At 42.3% G+C, this 22,769-nt stretch overlaps 2 protein-coding genes across 2 annotated transcripts in view; one reads left to right on the top strand and one right to left on the bottom strand.

The window, feature by feature from the left end:
- The window catches only part of ABL2 (ABL proto-oncogene 2, non-receptor tyrosine kinase), a 167,471-nt gene extending 159,157 nt beyond the window's left edge, over nucleotides 1–8,314 (top strand). Inside the window, exons 10-13 of the mRNA XM_007937623.1 lie at nucleotides 3,144–3,233; nucleotides 5,860–6,033; nucleotides 6,594–6,827; nucleotides 7,137–8,314. Coding sequence (XP_007935814.1) covers nucleotides 3,144–3,233; nucleotides 5,860–6,033; nucleotides 6,594–6,827; nucleotides 7,137–8,314 — 1,676 coding nt within the window. The remainder of the gene's footprint in view (nucleotides 1–3,143; nucleotides 3,234–5,859; nucleotides 6,034–6,593; nucleotides 6,828–7,136) is intronic.
- An 11,117-nt stretch (nucleotides 8,315–19,431) lies between these two features.
- Nucleotides 19,432–22,769, bottom strand: part of TOR3A (torsin family 3 member A) — a 15,933-nt gene continuing 12,595 nt past the window's right edge. The window contains exons 5-6 of the mRNA XM_007937619.1: nucleotides 20,291–20,415; nucleotides 19,432–19,682 (exon numbers count right to left, since the gene is read on the bottom strand). Of these exons, the coding sequence (XP_007935810.1) occupies nucleotides 19,432–19,682; nucleotides 20,291–20,415 (376 nt within the window). The remainder of the gene's footprint in view (nucleotides 19,683–20,290; nucleotides 20,416–22,769) is intronic.

Here is a 22,769-nt window from a genome sequence, read left to right as displayed (position 1 = left end):
TCTCTGTCAATATACTGCTGCAACCGTTTTTGAATTATCTTCAGTAAGATCTTACTTGTGTGCGATATTAATGATATTGTTCTATAATTTCCACACTCTGTGAGATCACCTTTCTTTGGAATGGGTACAAATATGGGTCTCTTCCAGTCAGTTGTCCAGGTAGCTGTCTTCCAAGTCTCTTGGCATAACCAAGTGAGTGCTTCCAGTGGGCCATCCATTTGTTGAAATATCTCAGGGGGTATTCTGTCAATTCCCGGAGTTTTATTCTTCGCCAATTCTTTCATTGCAGCTGCGACTTCCTCCTTCAGTATCATTGGCTCTAGATCATATGCCACTTCCTGAAATGGATGAAGATCGACCAGTTCCTTTTGGTACAGTGACTGTGTATTCCTCTCATCTTCTCTTGATGTTTCCTGCGTCATTCAATATTTTGCCCATAGAATCTCTCAAGATTGCAACTCGAGGCTTCAATTTTTTCAATTCTTTCAGCTTGAGAAATGCCAAGCATGTTCTTCCCTTTTGGTTTTCCAACTCCAGGTCTTTGCACATTTCATTATAGTAATTGGCTTTGTCTGCTCAAGCTGCTCTTTGAAATCTTCTGTTCAGCTCTTTTATCTTGTCATTTCTTCCATTTGCTTTAGCTACTCTCCGCTCAAGGGCAAATTTCAGAGTCTCTTCTGTCATCCATTTGATCTTCTCTTCTTTTCTTGTCTTTTTAGTGATCTCTTGCTTTCTTCATGGATAATGTTCTTGATATCTTCCCATAATTCATCTGGCTTTCGGTCATTGGTGTTCAATGCATCAAATCTATTCTTTAGATGATCTCTAAATTCAGGAGGGATATATTCAAGATCATACTTTGGCTCTCTTGGACTTGTTTGAATTGTCTTTAACTTCAAGTTGTACTTGCATATGAGCAGTTGATGGTCTGTTCCACAATCAGCTCCTGGCCTGGTTTTGGCTGAAGATATTGAGCTTTTCCACCACCTCTTGCCACAGATGTAGTCAATCTGATTCCTGTGTGTTCCATCTGGTGAAGTCCACATGTCGAGCCACCATTTGTGTTGTTGAAAAAAGGTGTTTTCAATGAACAAGTCGTTGGTCTTGCAAAATTCTACCATGAGAGTTCCAGCATTATGTCTGTCACCAAGGCCAAATTTTCCAACTACTGGTGATTATTCTTTGTTTCCCACTTTTGCATTCCAGTCACCAGTGATAATTAACACATCCTGATTGCATGCTTGCTCAATTTCAGACTGCAGAAGTTGATAAAAATCTTCAATTTCCTCATCTTTGGCTTTGGTGGTTGGTGCATAAATTTGAATAACAGTCATATTAACGGGTCTTCCTTGTAGGTGTGTGGATATTTTCCTATCACTGACAGTATTGTACTTCAGGACAGATCTTGAAAGATCCTTTGTGATGATGAATGCCACGCCATTCCTCTTCAAACTGGCATTCCTGGCATAGTAGATCATATGGTTGTCTGATTCAGAATGGCCAAAACCAATCCAGTTCATCTCACTAATGCTGAAGATATCAATCTTTATGCGTTCCATTTCATTTCTGACAACTTCCAATTTTCCTAGATTCATACTACATACATACATTTCATGTTCTGATGATTAATGGATGTCTGCAGCTGTTTCTCAATTTGAGTGGTGCCACATCAGCAAATGGAGGTCTTGAAAGCATTACCTTATCCATAGGAGTAAGGCTCGGTTTACTCAGATGATGCAGCTCTTTCCCAGTCTTATTTTGAGAGCCTTCTAATCTAACCAGACTATTCATAAAGTTGAGTGGTAATGTATCAGACAGTGTTTCTTTGCTATTCATAAGGTTTTCCCTGGCCAATTCTTTGAGAAGTGGATGGCCTCTTCCTTCTTCCTCGTCTGTCTCAGTCTGTAAGCTGGTCTGATACCTGTGCACCATGTGCATCCCGCTAGGTGTGAAAGACCAGCAGCTGAGCCTCAAAACTCACATCAACATGTCACCATGGTAGGGCAAACCGACAGACAAGTTTGTCTCCCTGTTGGAAATCTCTTGTACCACCCTTACCTAGATCCCTGCAGCTGACTGCTTAGGATAGTTCATGAAATTGGAAACATGTCTCCACTTCTCATCTTGTTGTTAGATTGAATCCACCTCATGATATTTAGAGAGTTTGTTGTTGATTAACCAGTTGGCATATTGTGTCTTATTGGAATCCTAAAAACAGTTGAACATGGCTCAAATATTGACCCAATTTCCCAAAAACATTTGCATATTTTATAGAATAAGAAATTGGGCTTGGAGGTAAAGGTAGGGGAGGGCTGCTTTCAACTAGCTAAAAATGATTGCTAAGGACTATGGAGAATATATGAAAGTAACCTCTGTGATGGATAAACAAAAGTATCTGACTGCTTGAATGTGAGAGCCTTAGGAAGGTGAGTAGTGAATTCAATTGCAGTTGTTTAAAAATGTTCTCATTATTTTCTCAAGGAGCTCTGGTAGTACAGTGGTTAAGGCATTCAGCTGCTAACCAAAAGGTTGGGGATTTGAACCCACCAGTTGCTCCATGGGAGGAAAATGAGGCTATCTGCTTCCATAAAGATTTACAGCCTTAGAATCCCTACAAGGCAGTTCTACTCTGCCCCACAGGGTTGTTAGGAGCCGGAATCAACTTGATGGCAGTGGGTTTGGTTTTGGGTTTTGTTATTTTCTCATTGAGCATTGACATTCCCTACTGCTCTGTCTGTCTTTGTCAGATGAGAGCTCTGAGTTCCTCCTCTCTGGTATCTTATTGTGTATCTGAATATATACAACTAATTATTTGTAACATTAAAATGAGTTTGAAAACAGTATTTACTTCTTTCATTTTTCCAGAGGAAGAAAATTTGCCATATTCTAAACCATCTCCCAACCTTTCCTCATCCCTATAGTAGACACAAGAAAAATTGAGGCTCACTAGAGGACCCAGCCCCAGGCTATACGTTCATTATACCTCAGAGCCTGGAACTGAGAAGCACTTCATTACTATCCTTGTAATTACCACTCTACTTTCATAAGTATACATTATGATGCACTGAACTCATTATCAGCTATGTCACTGGATATAGAATTCTTATCAGAAGCTTAGTATTTTCCTCTTTTGCCATATATAGGCTGGAAGTGGAGTCCTGCTGACAGGCCTTCTTTTGCTGAGACTCATCAAGCTTTTGAAACCATGTTTCATGACTCCAGCATTTCTGAAGGTAAGAATCAGGGTTTCAAATTGGTTCAGTCATGGCTAACAACATTTGGGTGATCTAGAATGACAACCAGAATGGTAAGAAGTACAGGTTGAAGCCTTAGAATGGGAGACTTAGAAAAGGTTTAGTGAGTCCTTTCAGGAGCCTGGTGTGAGAGATTGGATTACTGGCAGGAGAGTGAAGAGTGACACTCATTTAAAGCAGTGTGGGTTTTTTTTGGTCTATGTACACATACAGGCAACTCCTACTTTTATGTCTCTCTCAAATTATCTGCAAAAGTCAAAGTATTCCTAATTATACCTGCCTATACCCACCAGCCGCTCCATGGAAGCAAGACTGGGCAATCTACTTCTGTAAAGATTTACCACCTTGGAAACTCAGTGGGAGTCACTATGAGTCAGAATCAACTCGATGACAGTGGGTTTGGTTTGTTTTCATTAGACACATTTGATAGTCTTAGAATTTTGAACATATTCTTCCACATTTTCCCTTTTCTTCATAACTGAACACAGAGTTGACTAATGTGCAAGTTTTAAAAATATAATATAAAAATATAATAGAAGAGGAAATCGGCAAGATGATTTTTGCCTGCTTCCCTTAGTGATTTATCATGTCAAGAGAGACAAAAGGAAAAAGATGAAATTTTAATGAAAATTATTTTCATCTTTGTTCTTTGATGTATGGAACTGCTATAGATTGGTAAGGGCACAGTGGCCCTTTGGGCCAGATTGAGCAGTTGCTTGTCACAGCACTGTTCTTCCTCTGTCTGCTTTATTTTCTATGAAGCCAAAGTGCTAGAAATCATGAATATAAGCCAAAGAGCATGGTCCCTTTCTTTGGTACTTTGTGTCAACTTTTAAATTTTGTTGGATCCTTAGTTAAATATTTCTCCTTCTCTGAAAATGTTTTATCCTTTATCAATTTTCCAAGCTAATTTAAATTCAAAATCACTGAAGAAGAAATTTAACACTATTCAACTCATATTTTATTGAACATTTAATCAAGCACTACACTAGGTTTAGTGACACAGAAATAAGATACAATCCCTACCTTAAACCCAAAAAAACCTACTGTCATTGAGTCGATTCCTACTCATAGTGACCTATATAACAGAGTAGAACTGCCCCCATAGGGTTTCCAGGGCTGTAAATGTACAGAAGCAGACCACCTCATCTTTCTCCCATGGAGCAACTGGTGGGTTCAAACTGGCAACCTTTTGGTTAGCACACCAGAGCACTGTCCTGCCGTAGAAGGATGTATTTATTAGTCACTTACACATGAAAGAGACCCTACTCAAACTTTCTTAGGCAACAAAAGGAGGATTTATTGCATCACTAATTAAACCAGGGAAAAGCAAGGGTGACGCAAACTTTAGGATCATTTGAAGTCAGAGACTCAAGTAGCTTCAGGTTTTTCTCCTTTCCCTTTCCTCTTGAGAGGAATGAGAATGAGAAAGAACCCCCTCCCATACCCACTCCCATCCAATGTCTCTTTACTCCTGCTTCTACATTTATCTTATCCTTAGATTACTCCAAGTGGCATGGGACACAATTGCCAACGTCTTTGAGGTCATGTCTTTATAGCCCATGATCAAAGATGACAAAGAATGTTAGTCTTCTATGTACAGAAGCCTGAGAAAGGAATCTCATTGGCATGGCTTGAGTTACGTGTACACTCCTGTGGAGAGTTAATTTTTTAAAATAACTGCAAAATAGCACAATTTGATCCTCCCTTCTTCATTTTTGTTCAGGAATGAATAGTAAATATGTCTTTGCCTCATTAAAAGCCACAACACTCTTGGCCAAGTTTATTAATCAGCCAGCACTTAATAATGGAGAATATTTTTTCAGGAGCCCAGTTTTCATGAATTGGAATTGATTATATCTACCCTCCTTTTTAGTGAAAGGTGCAACCTAAAAAAAAAATCAAAATAGTTTATCTGCTTTATTCAACCTTTGGACTACTATATCCAAATGATCAATGAGCAAATATTCAACATCATTCATCATCATCAAGTACAAAATAAAAACGCAGTAGATATCACTACATACCTACCAGAAAGGCTAACATTAAAAAACAAACCAAAAATCCTGGTAATAGATTAATCAGAACTCTTATTTATATATACTAATAATGGGAGTGCAAATTGGTGCAGCCATTTTGGAAGACGGTTTAGCAGTACCCATTAAAACTGAACATCATGGACCCTGTGACCCACCAGTTCCTCTCCTAGGCAGATAGCTAACCGGCACGCGTATGATTGTGAACCAAAGACACGCAGAATGGTATTTCTAGCAACATTATTCATATTAGCCCAAATTTGGAAATAACCTAAATACCCATCAACAGGAAAATTGTGGTCTGTTTGCACATTGGAATACTACACAGCAACAAGAAAAACTCATGCCACATGCAACAACATGGATGAATTTGCAGACATAATGTTGAGCAAAAGAATACATAACAAGAATATGACTTAAAAAAAATACTTCCACTGTGACTCCATTTATATATTTTGATACTCTATTCTCCAGTTCTTTCTCAGTTTTTTATCTGTTTTGGAAAAAAAAAAAAACTTTTCTCTGTCATAAAATTGTTCTTCTTATAAATCTGCTTGTCTTCCTCACAGAGGTAGCTGAGGAGCTTGGGAGAGCTGCCTCCTCCTCATCTGTTGTTCCATACCTACCCCGGTTACCTATACTTCCTTCCAAGATCCGGACACTGAAGAAACAGGTGGAGAACAAGGAGAACATTGAAGGGACACAAGATACCATAGAGAATTCTGCCTCCAGCTCAGCACCAGGTATGGGTCCCTAGGCCAGTAGAATCAAAATAGGCCTTTATGAGATGTTGCCTTGTTTGAAGAGCCATGTGGTATGATATTTTTATTCCTGTTCTTATGGCTGTCTACCCTGAGGAAAGTATGGCATCTATTTCACCTATCACTCTTGGCTCTACATTGCCAGTGTTTGTTATCCTGGTCTATCTGACATTTAACTCTGCCTGCAGCTCTATTTCCCCAACTCCTGATTCTCAGGTAGTTACCATCTTTACAGTTCTGGGAACAACTTCGTTGAGCCTGATAGATGACACCAGGTTGCACTATAGCTTTTAGAGAAAGAATGGATGCTGATGTAATTACTGACAGATTATGTTTTCCCCATTTATGACCCCTAGTGCATTTGGAATACTAATCAGAGTAAAATGATAATGCATTAATCCATTTCTTAGTTTCCTCTGAGTCCCACCAACACTTGGCATTAAGTAGATACTGACAAAACCCTTAGAGCCCACTGTTAGTAACTCAGGTGTGATGGATTCCCTTCTTGTCTTTCACATGACTGACTGGCTGTTTCTCATCAGGGTTCCTTAGAAGTGCACAGGTCCCCAGTGGATCCCCAGCACTCCCTCGAAAGCAAAGAGACAAGTCACCCAGCAGCCTCTTAGAAGATGCCAAAGAGACATGCTTCACCAGGGATAGGAAAGGAGGCTTCTTCAGCTCCTTCATGAAAAAAAGAAATGCTCCCACACCCCCCAAACGTAGCAGCTCCTTCCGAGAAATGGAGAATCAGCCCCACAAGAAATATGAGTTCACGGGTAACTTCTCATCTGTTGCTTCTCTACAGCATGCTGACGGGTTCTCTTTCATACCTGCCCAGCAAGAGGCGAATCTGGTGCCACCCAAGTGCGATGGGGGGAGCTTTGCACAAAGGAACCTTTGTAATGACGACGGTGGTGGGGGTGGGGGCAGTGGCACTGCTGGGGGTGGGTGGTCTGGCATCACGGGCTTCTTTACACCACGCTTAATAAAAAAGACACTGGGCTTACGAGCGGGTAAACCTACAGCCAGTGATGACACCTCCAAGCCTTTTCCAAGGTCAAACTCTACATCTTCCATGTCCTCAGGGCTTCCAGAGCAGGATAGGATGGCAATGACTCTTCCCAGGAACTGCCAGAGGTCCAAACTCCAGCTGGAAAGGACAGTATCCACCTCTTCTCAGCCAGAAGAGAATGTGGGCAGGGCCAATGACTTGGTTCCAAAAAAATCAGAGGAAGGTGCTGCACCAACCAGAGAACGACCAAAAGCCAAGCTTTTGCCCCGAGGAGCCACAGCTCTTCCTCTCAGAACCCCTTCTGGGGATCCAGCTATTATAGAGAAGGACTTTCCAGGGCCAGGGGGTACTGGAGTGGCAGTTACCACCAAAAGTAAGGAGAGGAATGGGGGGACACGACTTGGGATGGCTGGAGTTCCAGAGGATGGAGAGCAGCCAGGGTGGTCTTCTCCAGCCAAGGTGGCAGTCCTTCCAACCACTCACAACCACAAAGTGCCAGTCCTTATCTCACCCACTCTGAAACACACTCCAGCTGACGTGCAGCTCATTGGCACAGACTCTCAGGGGAACAAGTTCAAGCTCTTATCCGAGCATCAGGTCACATCCTCTGGAGACAAGGACCGACCCCGACGGGTAAAACCAAAGTGTGCCCCACCCCCACCACCAGTCATGAAACTACTGCAGCATCCGTCCATATGCTCAGACCCTCTGGAAGAGCCAACTGCTCCTTCTACAGTACAGCCCATGTCAGAAACCCAGGAAGGTGGGAAAAAGGCAACACCAGGAGCGGTGCCCATCAGTGGGAAAGCTGTGAGGCCAGTGATGCCTCCACCTCAAGTGCCTCTGCCCACATCTTCCATCTCGCCAGCCAAAATGGCCAATGGCACAGCAGGTACTAAAGTGGCTCTGAGAAAAACCAAACAGGTGGCTGAGAAAATCTCAGCAGACAAAATCAGCAAAGAGGCCCTGCTAGAATGTGCTGACCTACTGTCCAGTGCAATCACAGAACCTGTGCCCAACAGCCAGCTGGTAGACACTGGACACCAGCTGCTCGACTACTGCTCAGGCTATGTGGACTGCATCCCCCAGACTCGCAACAAATTTGCCTTCCGAGAGGCCGTGAGCAAACTGGAACTCAGCTTGCAGGAGCTGCAGGTGTCTTCAGCAGCTGCTGGTGTATCCGGGGCAAACCCTGTCCTTAATAACTTATTGTCATGTGTACAGGAAATCAGTGATGTAGTGCAAAGGTAGCCACTGTTAGCCAAGTAGAAAATGCACACATTTCTGAGGAAGAGGGTAAAGAGAACTTGCTTTCCTGTGTCTTGTTTTCAAAAAATGAAAGACTGATACTTGAGTGTGTTTATGTGAAGTACCTCAGATCCCTGAGTTCTTACGTTTACAGGTTCATCTCAAAAAACACAAAAAGCAAACCACATCAGTACAGGAGAGGAAAATTCAATGGTGGCAGGGCAGTAGTGGCCGGGGTTGGAAGCTACACTGCAAAATCAGGGAAAACATGTATGTCATGCCATAAAGAAAAATCAAACCCATTCCTACCTGGAATGATGTTCAGGTGGCTGGACGGGGCTTAGCTCAGCAAGGCTGCAGCACCAGTTCTGCTCCACGCAAAAGGGAGTTAACATAGGGCTCCAGAAGGTACTAATGGTGATTATGCACCAACTTACCTAATGAATTTATTGGGTCAGAAGAAAGGAATGTTGGGAATGTATCAAGAGAAGGTTTATTCAAGTCTCTTGGAAGCAGCTGTTGGCCTTGCTTCCATGAGGTCATTGCTGCTGTAGTAAGAACTGCAAATCAAATTGCTAAAATACACAACTGCGAAATGTTGGTGCTGGAAGTAAACAAGCTGGGAGATTTAGTCAAGGAGATTAAGACCTCCTCCTCTTTCCTAGATTGATTAGCAGAAGTCACTTCTTCTAGTCTATATTGGTTCCTAATGGACCAGGATCAACTTTCTCCTTGTGGGTGCCCATTTGTAAACCATAGGCACAGGCATCTCTCAGCTCTCCTTGGTGGTTTTTCTTTACCCTCTGCTGGGCAGGCTATCTTTCTTTATTCCTGGCAGCTTTTGAGACAGTAACCAACATTTGTTGTGAAATTACGGTCACATCCAGGTCCTCACAGGGGCACGTTTTTCTGATACAGTGCCCCTGCATACTGACATACTGGCCAAGGACTTGAGCAGCTGTATACTTATCAACTAAAATACCAGGGAAGGAGCCTCTTGTTGAAACCCAGATGGCCAGGCTTAGAGGCCCAGAATTAAGAGTTGAATCTGGCAAATCTGGCTTGGTCCTAACTGCTGTTTCCTTTACCTTTCCCCTCGATCATCACTTTAGAGCCAATCTAGATAAGGGGGATGGGGGATGCATTTTTAATGAAATTACCCTAAATCACTCTCACGTGCTTTTTTCCACTCACATTCTCCTACCCTATCGTTGTGCTTGTTTGTAAAGATCATATTGGGAGTATTCTTTGTTATTTATTTTGAAATTCACCTCCATTTTAAGAGTGCGTAACTCAAGGAGCAGCAGTTCCAGGAAGCACCACCTAGACCCTGGAAACCTAATGACGTAGCTTTCAAACCATGTTTTGTCTTTTGAAAATAGGCCTTTTCCACCCCTTCTCCTTTTGAATTACAGAGCTAATTAGGATCACATGGAACCAAGCCTAATGGGTTAGATATTATTGATATTCCTGGTATTATGTCTAATTCTAATTGCTACTTCGTTCTCTTTTTAAAGCTTTATTAGACAAGAGAACCCAATATATAATATTTTAATTTTTCCCTCCCAAGGGAACATTTTAGGAAGATAGGAATTCACCATTGATGAACACTGAGTTTTCTTCCTGGCTCTGTCATTGATCCACTGTCAAGCCACAGCCTCATCTCTTAATCTCTTAAATGAAGGTAATGATACATGTTCTCAAGGGTGTTTTGCAAGTAAGTGAGTACATAGTTATCCCTATGAGAGCCTTTGGAAAGCTCTTTAGTGCATTCTCTTCTTTGCTCAGTAGCAGGTATTAGTGAAATTTAGAACTGCTGAGATTGTATTAATTGGGCTAGAATATCTATGGAGCAGTTCTACTTGGTACACCTGGGGTCACCATGAGTTGAAATCCACTCAGCAGCAATTAACAACAACAATAACTAAGGGAAAACTATGTTTCAGATAGAGTTTGATGCCTTTGACCGAGGAGGAAATTTAGTGTTCCTTAGAAAGAAAGAGGTAACCTTGATTCTTACCACTGTTGCTCTAAACAAAGTCCAGGGTAAGAGAAGGGTAAGATGGGAGGAGACAGTACTGGACATTTCTTGCAGGTGTTGGGTGATCCCTGTCAATGTATTACCTACAGATGCAGCACAGGCAACTAGTGGTCAGGTTAATCCCCTTTTAGTGGTTGAAAGAGAAGATAGAGTTCCCCTTAATCTGGACTTTAAAACCAGCAGTCCTTCTTCTGCCTTCTTCCCTGCCATTCCCCCTCATCATACACTTTGATAAACTTGAAACAGTTTTAGCAATTAGCCTTTTAATAGTGGGGAGGGGAAAGCTAAAACTTTAGAATATTAATATGCTGCTGTATTAAGTTTATCCCTATCATTGTGGGATACAAGTTGAGGGATTATTGTTTTTCAGGGGATTTTTTTTTTTTTTAAGCAAGGAATCTATTTTTCCTTGAGAGCTCTGAAAATAAGCCGTGGAGAAACACTACTGAGTGTATTTAAGCCCCCTGGTTTTCTCACTGAAAAACAATCTTAAGGAGTGGGGGCTGTGTCTTACTCAGGGGCAGCACCTAGCTCTGTCTTAATTACTGTGGGTGGTCAATAAATTAAAGAATTTGATTGACTTTTCTCAACACTGTCAAGAATAGCATTGACTATTGTAGCACATCCCATCCTGCATGATGCTTGAACTGTGCAACTTCAGGGGTTGAGGGCTCAGGGTTCAGGTTAAATAGGCACTGTCAGCTTACACTATAAAAGGTAATCTAGGTTTTTCCTTTTCCTATTTGAAAAGGACCAATTAAAAAGACCTTATGTAAATTAAAAGGTTTGAATTCAAAGCAGAAAAAACTACTTTTAGAAGCTGAAAATGTAATTTAATTCTATCTAGACTAAAGCAAAGCAGATAGTAGGAAGAGAGGGGAAAAAAAACCCTTTATAGCAAGGTATTGAAAATTTCTAAAGTGGTTATATATATGCATACTTTTGGGCTACCACAACTGGAATCCTTTTATGTACAGGTAATATGGTTTCAGTTCAGATTTCCTACTTTAAAATGCAGTGTTGTGTGTAGAATACATCTTGATTGTGCTTTACATAAAGTATTTTCTTAAAGGGCTTTGTGTAAAATTAAAATGGATATATTTTCCTACAGACTTACATCCTGAGAGATAGCCTTATGAAGAAAAAAAAAAAAAAAACTGGCTGTAAGAAATTCATTCAATGTTTTTCCAAATGACCTCTCTATGTAGACTTGATTACAGTAAAGACCCTTTCCCAGCTGTATTTTAGGGTTTAAATCATAAATTTTCCAGTTGGCATTTGGCTAGTTAAATAGTTCCAAGTTAATGAAACATTCTGACTTTGCGAAGGCACAGCCCATATTTACTTAACTGAAATCTCAGAGTTTGTGAGTTTAAAAGATACAGTATAGATAGTGGTGAAGAGTTCAGGCTCTAAAGTCAGTCTAAAAGGCAAGTCATTGAATCTTTCCAAGCCTCAGTTTATCCTCATTGTAAAACAGGGATATTAACAGTAACTACCTCATAGGGTTGTTATAAGGATTAAATGAGATAATATATGTTAAAAAATTAGCTCAAGTGCCTGGTACACTGTGAGCACTTCATAAATGTTAACTACTACATTACTACTACTATTACTGTTACTATTACTAGCATCTACTCCAGTGACTCTCAGCACGGAATGTGCAAACAGAATCCCCTGGGGAGCTTTTGAAAAACTAATCATTGGCCTCACTCCAGATCAGAATTGGGGGGGGGGGGCCTCAACCAATATGTTTTAAAGAATCTCCTCAGGTGCTTGCACTCATCCCTATCTGAGAACTATAAATACCCTAGCCCTTTTCTTTACAGATTAAGAAACTGGAAGAGACTATGGTTGTTGTTGTACTTGTCCATTATTTCACAGCAGTTGATTAGTGACAGAGCCAGGGCTGAAATTAGGGTCTGGTTTGACTTCCTGGTTATGGGATCTTTCCACCATTCTTGCTGCCTTGTGAGACATTGAAAAAAAAGTGGCTCAAATAGACAATCAGTCCGCACGGTGCTGCACATTTTCTTAAAGCACATGCTCCAGGCACTCTGATCATAAGGGGCTTACGTGTTGAGTAATGGCAACAGTGACAAAGCAGGCATTCAGTAGAACTCAGTAATTCAAAAAATACATATGGGGTCATTCTTTGGAACAGACATCAACAAAGCAGTCTGCACTGTGTACTAAGGAAATACCAACTAAGTTTTGTTTTTTTTTTTAAACTGTTCCTACATTCCTTTTTCTTAAAAAAACAAATTATCTTTATCATTCAGTACCATTTTATTGACTATGAGATAATGTATATGAGAGCACTTTGAGAAAATATCAAAGGTAATATAATTCTGAAGTTGTATTATTGTCTGTTTAGAAGAGAAAACAGTTGGTTAGATGCTCATTAACCTAAAGGCTCTTACCTGTGAGGGACCGGAAAATGCAGATCTATAAACAGTCACCTCTTTATTGATTATGTTTATAAATATGGAACTGATAAAGAAATATATGCAGTTGTGGCAAGTGTCTTGCTAAATTTGTAGTTCAGAACTGAATAACTTCAGAAAACTGGGGACCAACTTTTTGGTTTTAGTTATTTCGGAATGGAGAAGTTGTTTCAGGGACTTTGTTCCAAGAAGGGTGCGGCCCTCTTACTTATGAACCTTGTCCACTCCCTGCTCAGCCACTGAGTCATCTAAATGTGGCAGGAGCTGACTTGTTGATGTTGACAATGTCTTTTTAAACCTATGTCGTGCGTAGTGTATTTGTTTTTGTCTTTTGGTGGGTGGGCAGAGTCAGCGGGTAAGATGGCTGTAGAACCAGTGCACTTTGGGAACTTTCTACCAGTTATAAATGAGCTTGACATTTATCATCTATCTACATTTTTGAAAAGAAGGGAGCTGAACATAACCTATCCATTACATTCTAAAATATCCAAGAGTAAATTGCCTTGGTGGCTACTTTTGAATTAGCTATACTGCATTCTAACCAGTCCCACTCCCTGTCATTTTTGCTACTGATGTCATTGTTCTTCTCAGGCTGTGCCCCTTCAGGAGCTCACATTGGATGACAGGGTTATCTATATTTTTATTGATGAGGGTTTTAGGGTTTCATCATCCTGCTTGCATTAACTTGCTCTACTTGGGTTGATGGTCCATCTCTATGCCCTAGGCATCTGTTAAGACCATTCTTCTTTATGTAGGTGGGTCTCTGGACTTAAGTTTCCTCTCATGTATGTTTCCTCTTATGATGGACTTCAGCTGTCTATAGCTCGCTCTTATCATGGGCTCAAACCAGTAGCCTAGTCTCCGTGTAAATGCCTGCTTCAGTTTGGGGTATGTTGTAGCATGAGAGAGCGGGGGAAGTGGCCTCAAGAATGCTTCTACCTTCCATGTGATAACCAGGGAAATTGCTGCTAGCCATCCTCACTGGTCAGAGAGAAGGCCTCAGGCTGCTGCTAAAAGGTCTCAATGGTCAGCAGATTTTATGCCTTTGGATAGAGTTCCAACTATCAGACTTTTAAAAATCTAATGCAAAGCTGGCTTTTCTAGCAAGCCTGAAGTAATAGGTACAGCTCCCTGCTTTATTACAGTACAACTACAGCTCTCCCTCCAGGACCTGAACTTCACTCCCATTCCCTCCCCTCCTGTCACAAGGAAGCATGGATGGATTTCAGGGCTGAGGAGCGGGCTGCGCCCTGCTCTTTGTCTTCCCCATGTATCCACCCAGGTGACTATCAGCTCCAGCCTGCCCTTTGTGAAATTTACTGCAGTGTCTGGCAGGTTGAGTTTCTGCTGTGGGAGTGCTGCTTTTCATGCCGCCCACTTGAGTTGTATATTCTGTCTTGACGGTCTAAAGTTGATATTTCCTTTATTTCTGATTTAGTATCTTAGATCCAAAAAATGGGAAATTGGTGAAGGCTCTGTAATCCCATGCTTCTTTCGGTGTGACAAGGCCTGTGACAGGTCATCTTGATCGTAGGATGACTAGGGTGGCAGAGATCACCCTAGGAAATGGTGCCTTCAAAGCTGAGTTTCATGAGTCTTGCAGAGGAAAAGACTTGTCAGCTGGGTTGGTTTTGCACAATTACTGAGTTGATAGAATTGTTCTTCACAGGTGACAATGTCTCGAGGCCCAAGTCAATGAGAGCTCCCCTTTTACATGTTTTGCCCTCACAGGAGATCACTGCATTTTTCTCTATTCCACTTGATGAGCTGGGGAATGACCCTGTAACTGGCCCCTTCCCTCCCTCCAGGTGCATTTAACTTCTTTGCTCGTGTGTTCACCTATATAATTGAAATTTCTTACCTTTTCTGGAAAAAATGATTTGCTCTAACCTCCTGTTGCTGAGGGACCTGATAACTGAGCCAGAGGTAATGACAGATGACCTGCTGAGTAGGTCTTCCAATCTGCACACCATCTAAGAGGAAATGATACCTACTCTGAGTTAACAAGGCTAAGCATAGTGTTGCCCTCAGACCATAGCATCTTCAGGGCAGAATCTTGATACATCTCCTCCCTGTCTGTTCTAAAGTGATTCTTCATCACCTGTATAGCAAGTTGCAGGGTACTGAGCTGTACACACAGAGTGGGAGGTCTCTGAGCATGCTAGCCAACCTTTTAACCCGTTATGGAGGTGAATTGTTCAAAGCTAGGTGGCTTTAAGAAAAGTCCAGGGAATTTGTATGGTTGGAACTTGCTCAGATTTGCTTGTAAGCCTCAGGATAGGAGTTTCGAATCATATAATGAAGCACTAAAAACTTTAGTTGAAAAATGGGACCTCTGGTTAATAAAATATTTTCACATATATGGACATTTAATTTTCAGCAATTAAACAATCAAAATAACACACAGATATGCCAAATAAAACTTATTTTTTTGATCCAGAAGGTATTGCCAGATCCTGCAATACTTTAGGGTCATCAGTAATGAACCGCAAATGCTGTTCTGTACAATTGAGAAGTACCATACCATGTGTTGTAGGTGAAAAGAGTGCCACGAGACAAGCATTTCTGGTAGATGAGGACCAGATAAACAGCTGTCTCCTGTTTTGACATGTCATTCTTCACTCTGGCCACTGTTCTTGGGCTTCATTATAGGAGTTTTCTGAGATCTTGAGAAATCACCTTGATTAAGCTGACTTTCCTTCAGGGAAATGAGTATTCAGAAACTAGAAAGGGCAATGAGGTACTCATCTTAGAGTTATTTGGGGGATATATTGGGAAACCCTCATATCTCAAGCATATAGAGGGAACATGTTTATGTCCATAAGCGTATATGCACTGCTATTGTGCCCATTAAGAAGAGAGGGGAGTAAGTGAAGTAGAAGTTAATCAGATCTTTTCCAATGGTGAACAGCAGCAGTGCCATGGTTGTTGTGTCTGCTGTGAACAGGCAGACAGCTGCTAACACATACTCAGAAACCCCCTCTCTCCTCTCTACCCTGCACCTCTTTGCAATCTGATTCTGTAATGACTATCAGTGAAAAAACCCCAATTTGATGCTCACCTGGTAAAAATGAGTTTGACTATTTCATCGTGGTTGACAGACCTTTGTCTTAAGACATACAGTGATTCAGATTCTTTAAAACTCTTTTAACGTTTATACCAAAGGTCATGCTCTGCAGGCGTATGTGTGGTGCACAGAGGGTGAGAGTTGGAGGATCCGGTGCTGGTGCACAACTGGGGACACAGTGAGACAATATGGGATTTAACTGAAAACACATCAATCACAGGTCACACTACCAGTGTTGTCAGGTATTTGTTCTAATTGTTATTGTAATATATTTTCAGTTGTTTTGTTTTTCTAATTTAAATCTCTCACTCTGTTGTCTGACTGTGAACTGCTAACAGTGTTAAACTTAATGTAAATAAATGAGGCCCTTGAAAGGGACTGCTGTCTGCCTGTCGTCTCATAAGGTTTGCCAACTTGTGTTTTGTTTTAAATAAAGGTTGCAATATTTTATTGGCAAAGTAGGCTTAAGATTGGAATGTTTCTCCCCTAATTTTAACTGAAAGGGAATCTAAGCAGAGCTCTCTCTCTCTGCATAAAATGGATGTTTAGAGGGTAAAGAGTGGATTTTAGAAGCATCCCTCTGGCACAGTCTCTAGTAGGACCTCTATGGGGTGAGTACTCATCCTTTGATGGATTCTATTTTTGGGGAGTGGCCAAAAGGTACTATCAGGAGCCCAGATTGGTGCATAAGGTGGATAGTGTGGATGTGTGTGTGTCTGTCCAACATGAGGCGACTATTCTGCGGACAACTCTACATAAGTTCTGAAGATGTTTTGAGCCAAAGTAAAATTAACAGAGTAAGTATAGAACCTCACAAAGGAACATTCTATTCTTTCTTGACATAGTCTTCAGTGTATTTAAAAATGAGTCATTGCTTTTAGAAGCAACCTTAACTAGGTACGAATAGAATATGCATAATGACACACGTGGGCCCAGTTTGAACAGCTATTGAATATAACTTTATACACCTCCTCATTTCATCTTCAGTCCTTTTTTCCCCCTCATTTTTGGTTTAGGAAGCCTTGTTTTTAGGATCTTCCTAGAAGAATCCCACATTTTGATCTTTTCCCTCTTTGTAGTCTGAATATTTTCCACACCTGAGGATGCGGTTTTTGCTGACGAAACCAGTCATAGGAACAAAGAAGTCATTAAAATGCAGTGTGGTTGGAAGCTCAGGAGCTGGATTCCGACTGCCTGGCTTGAATCCCCACCCCTCCTACTGACCAGCTTTGTGAGGAAATTGGTGCCTGTTACAATGTTATCGATTACAAAGACAACAACTATAAATTGCTTAGCACAGTCCATGGCACATGGTAAGTTCTCAAATGTTAGATGTCTCTGACTAGTTGGGAGCCTTAAAACAACCAGGGTTCCAAGAACTAGACATGGAAGAAAGTCCCAGCCTTGGCTTTGAGTATGATGCCAAAGCTGACAGTAGTTAGATTTTTATGTTATTATTCTTAAATACTTAAATCACCATGTCTTAAGCTCTTTCTAAAGATTATTCATTTCATCCTCACAACCCTAGGTAGGTACAATTGTGCCCATTTTTATTAAAGTGGAAATGAAGGTTAAACTGAGCTGAGCTTTCCCATGGTCTCACTGTAGTAAGTGGTGGAACCATGATTCCATTCAGGAGGTCTGGCTGTAGAAAATGTGCTCAGAACCACAATGTTCCGCTGCCTGTCTTAGTTTCCAAGGTAAGAGGTTCAGGTCCTATATGTATGACATCAAATATGGCTACTGCTTTCCTACTCACTGCCGTCCAGTCGATTCCACTCATAAAGACCCTCCTTGGGTTTCCGAGGCAGTATCACTACAGAAGTAGATTGCCCAATCTTCCTTCCAAGGAGTGCTGGTGGGTTTGAACTGCCAGCCTTCTGGTTAGCAGTCATGTGCCTTAGGCACTATGCCACCAGAGCCCCCGAGCATGGCTAGCCAGTGGTAAAAGAATGTCAACTATTGTGTATCCGTTTTAAAGTGTGCGTTACAGAGTTTAGATCCAGGTGTGTAATAGGATCGGGTAGCCTGCATAGTCTTCCATGATGCTTTAGACTGAGACAGTGAGCCAGCAGCCAAAACAAGACCCTGTTACTGTGCAGTTAGGCCGTGTTTACATTTGTCCCTTGAGTGGTGTGAAACTAAGTTCCTTTAATTCATTTATTTGAATATTTAATGAGTGCCTAATACAGTTGGGGCTAGATACTCCCTAACTTGGGGCAGTTATTGGAGTACATGAACACAATAAAGTGTTACATGGGGGAGAGACAGCAGTGTTCCATTTTACAAGGGCCAAAGGTGAAAGAGGAGAGCACTGGTTAAGTGCTCGGGTGCTAACTGAAAGGTCAGCAGTTTGAACCCACTAGCAGCTCTGTGTGGGAAAGATGTGGCAGTGTGCTTCTGTAGGACTTGGACACCCTACTTCTAGGGCAGTTTTTCTGTGTCCTGTAGGATCACTGTGCATCAGAATCGACTCATTGGCACTGGGTGGGAAAGGTGAGAGAGTCAGTGAAGGCTTTAAAGAGGGACACGTGAGATGACCAATATAAGGGAAGACGTGTGTGTTACGCCAGAACGAGGGTAGAGAGGAAGAACAGAGAGAAGGGCAAGAACACTTAGTGAGCACTTCCTATGTGCCTGGGCACAATGCTGATGCTTTACACATTACCATTTAATCTTACTCATATATATATAAGACTAATAGGCTGTGGAAGCCTCTTTCAATAAGAGGTTGTAACTTGGCTGAGCTGGTATGGTCTCAAAGCAAAGTGAAATAAATTGGCAGACCAGTCAGTTACCTTGTCAACTCTGAGTGCCAACATCCACCCCTTGTCACCACCAATCCCCATCAGTAGTACCTGGTATTTGAAATATTGCTGAGTGAGCATGGTTAGTAGGCAAGAAAGTAAGCCAAAGGATTTAGAAAAATACAAAATTTTAATCTTGAAAGTCATTTCTAGACCCCTAATTTAAAATAAAATTCTTTTTAAAAAAAACTCTGCAAGCAGAACAAGCCTTAATTATGACTTCAGGGGGAAAAAAAAAAAATCCTGTGCACCTTTTCCCTTAGCCTAAAACTCTTTGCTGATCTTATCCTCAAAGGCAGGAGCTGTTCAGCTTTCCTTTGAGAATAACAACTTGAAAGCTAACTCATCCCAGTCTGCAGACTGAGGTACTCCCTGTCCCTAGGTCAGCAGGACTTCATTCTTCCCTTCTCTGTAACTGGAAGATCTGCAGCCTCTCAGACCCAACTCTGAGCATCTGCATGAAAGAGCTGAGATGCTAAGGAGACCATTCATAGAGTCATAAAAGCCTTTGGGTTTTGTCTGTCTCCCACATGACTTTCTTCAGCCACCTGGCCCACATTTTAGAATGTGGGTCTTTAAGGCACCAAGTGATTTTAGGAATTGGCTCTGGTTCTACCTTTTACACACCAGTTGTGTGTTAGTGATTGTTGGATGCCACCCTGCCCTTCCTACCCCTTACAGTCCCAGACCATGCTGTGATAGGTCCCAGGGTCCCATGAGTAGACGGAAGCCAGCTTTAGGAAGTCATCTTCTAGCTCTCAAGGCAGGAAGTAGTTAATTCTCTGGGAAATAGATTTGCAGCCCTGAGAAGAGAAGAGTTGTTCCTCCTTGGGGACATACACCATCATCTTGGCAATTTCTTCCAGTGCCTCTTCTGTATACAGCAGCTCCTGACTCAGAAAAGCGTCACGTGCACACAACCTCACGTGACGGTACTCCAGTGGCAGGAAGGGGATGAAGAAGTCAATCAGGTTCTCCTTCACAAGACGGCTGTGGCCAAAGCCACTCTCTGAAATCAAGAGTTAAAGTTACATGCGGTCTGATCTTGTGGGCCAAGGCTAGCTGAGTTTTAAGGTGTCCCAGACCTAATGCCTGGGCAGGGTTCAATCTCATATGCCAACTCTGGCAGAGGTGTTTGAGGTATGTCTACAAGAGCTATGCTTAGCTATGTCTCCTTTGAGGGAAGGAGTGCCCTGATAACTCTCAGTCTACACCACAAGTGAAGAGGGAGCATGGTGACATGATTGCCAGGTTTAAGGTTTGGGTTGATGGTAGTGGAAGGTAGAGTGATCCTACCTCTGACTGGAGGCTGAAGAAATGAGGTTCTCTATGTGAGAATCCTCCTAATAGGCTTCCGAGCCCATTGCCTGTACTTCCAGGGCCAATGCAAACTACTGTCTTTAAAACGTTTTCAGAAAAGGAGATCAGGGCTTCTTGGAAAAGCCAAGCCTGGGCAACAAACTCTGTACCTACTCAAAGCTGACAGTGTGAGGTAACTGTGCAGGATGTCCTCTGTGGTACCATCTACTTCATAAACACACGTTCTAACACACACACATTACTCCAACTATGACTTTCAACAGAGCCTTCATTTCTGCTTGGCTGGGAATCAGGTACCTGTGGACGCCATAATCTCAGCCTGGAGGAGTGGCTCCAAGTGTTCCATTGTAATTTCTTCCCGGGACTGTCCAGCCTTCAGCAAATTCAGGACCGCCTCATTGATGATATTGCCCCCAAGGTTACTGAAAGAGATACAAGAGCCTGTTAACAAGTTTTGTTCTTTTTATATTTAGCTACCAAATGGGTTATTTGGCCACTGTAGCCAATGCAGTAGTGCCTGGAGGAATGAAGGTTCAGGGGCCTGGGCCTCCCCCAGGAGATAATTATCACAGCTTAGAAGTCTGCACAGAAAGGATGTTGTCCTGCTTTGCACCCATCCTTCATCTCCACTTCTTTTGACAAACACTTACTGAGATGGGTAAGACGTAGTTCTTCCTCTTGACTTAAGTGTGGTAAGAGAGGTATTCACGTATATGATTCCAAGACAGTGTGGCAAGCACTAATGTAGGAACAATGAAGGCCTAGGGAGGAGGCTTCAGAGGGAGAGTAAGGCTTCTGAGCAGATGCAGATATTGTAGTGCTTGTCAGACATGAAACAGGGAAGGGTGTGCATCCTTTCCCTGCATCAGAGGGCCTGTGGGTACAAGGTTGCTTGGAGTGGCTGGAGGAGATAGGAATGAGGGGTAGACTGAAGCTAGGGTGAGGAGGCCTTTGCCACACATTTGGATTTTTAGCTTATGGACTATGGGGAACCATCGAAGGGTTTGAGTTTGGGAGTATGGGGCTTTGAGTCACCTGAGCAGCTTTATTTCCTAAGAAGATCATCGGCAACAGGTTCGGTGGAAGATGGATGGGATGAGTGCAGAAAGCTAGGGGGCTTCTTGCAATGATCCATGTTTAGAGGTTATGAAGAAAATGGAGAGAAGAAGGACTGAAGAAATAAGCTTGAGAGGCACAATTGATAGGACTCTAACTGATGGGTGTAAGAAGTGAGGGACAGGAGGACATCAAAGAAAACAGGCATCTGCCTTGGGCTGCCTCCCACTCACCTCCCCTACCTCTAGCCCCCACCTTAACCCCGCCCCACTTAACAGAAATGGAATATAGGAAAAGGGTGGAGATGAAAGTCTGGCTTTACACATTTGAGTGCTTTCCCTTGCCTGTGATCTCTCTAGGGGTTGTGATATCATTGATCAAAAAAAAAAAAAAAAAACCTACAGCCACTTGAGTCATCCATATAGGACAGAGCAGAACTGCCCCATAGGGTTTCCAAGGCTGTAAATCTTTACGGAAACAGACTGCCACATTTCTGCCACGAAACAGCTGGTGGGTCCGAACCACAACCTTTTGGTTAGCAGCTGAATGCTTTAACTGTTACACCACCAGAGCTCCTTGTAGTATCCTTAGGCAACTGGAATTATGGGTCTGCAGCACAGGAAAGAGGACTAGGTTAGAGATACGAAAAAGGATATGGAGGGAAGATGAATTATTAGAGCTGCGAACAGAGATAGTGGAGACTGGAGCCAAGAGCACTCTTGCTCTTGACCCTCCCCAGACCTGTGCGTCCTTCCCTCCCACCACACTGCTCTCAGGTCCCATCACTAGGCTGCAGAAGGAAGCAGAATGGTAAGCAGCAAGTTAAGGAGTTGGGGTCTAAGATGTCCATTTCTTTGTCTCCTTACAGAAGCTTTGAATGTCTCTCTGACACCCTCATTTGTTATTAACTTTTATTTGTTTATTCATTCAGCATTTTTATGCATCCTGTGTGCTGGCTCCATGCTAGGCTCTTAGGGTACCAAGGAAGAACTATGTGGGTTCCTTTCCTGCCTGACTCCAATGACAGGTAAAGAGGGGTGGTGGTGGGGGGTAGGCATCTTCCCTGATAGGCAGTTAAGCTGTGACTACAAAGTTGTCTAGCCAAGTGATCCAATGCCTCCTTCCTGGAGGGACCAGAATGCCCCTTACAGCCATCATTTACCTAGGGCCATGAGCCCCTGGCTGGAGGAGCCTTGGCAGGGACAAGAGCAGTCCCCACTCTTTGCTCAAGTTCAGCTACTCAGCGACTGGGAGCTTAAAAGCTAGCAAGCCGCCATCTAGATGCAACGATGGGTCTCTCTTCATCCAGAGCAAAGAAGAATGAAGAAAATCAAAATTCATGGAAACAATTAGTCCTAGCAACTGGTACACCATCTGATCTGCAGCCTATACAAGTATGAGACCAGAAGAACTAAATGGTGCCTGGCTACCACTGTCATCCACGTGGAAGGGGATCTATCTAGGAGATCCTGGATAGAGAGGGAGAACAATGTGGAACAAAACTCAAAATCATTTGGAGAAAAAAAAGGTGGGGGGAACGTTTGCTGGTCCGATAGAGCTTGGTGGAACTGCTGAGACTATAACCCCTAGCTGCCCTTCAGGTCTGGAATTCAACCCACACCTGTGGTTTCCAGCCAAACAAAAGACAGGCATATGAGTTGAACATTTACCTCAGGTAGATACACTCCTTGGAGAGAACAATCATAGGAGAAAGAAGGGC

This window comes from Orycteropus afer, unplaced genomic scaffold (genome assembly GCF_000298275.1).
Source record: "Orycteropus afer afer isolate SDZICR_OR568_19922 unplaced genomic scaffold, OryAfe1.0 scaffold00043, whole genome shotgun sequence".
Taxonomy (NCBI): Eukaryota; Metazoa; Chordata; class Mammalia; order Tubulidentata; family Orycteropodidae; genus Orycteropus; species Orycteropus afer.
The sequence above is the reverse complement of the archived record's forward strand: the minus strand, read 5'-3'. Positions and strand labels throughout refer to the sequence as shown.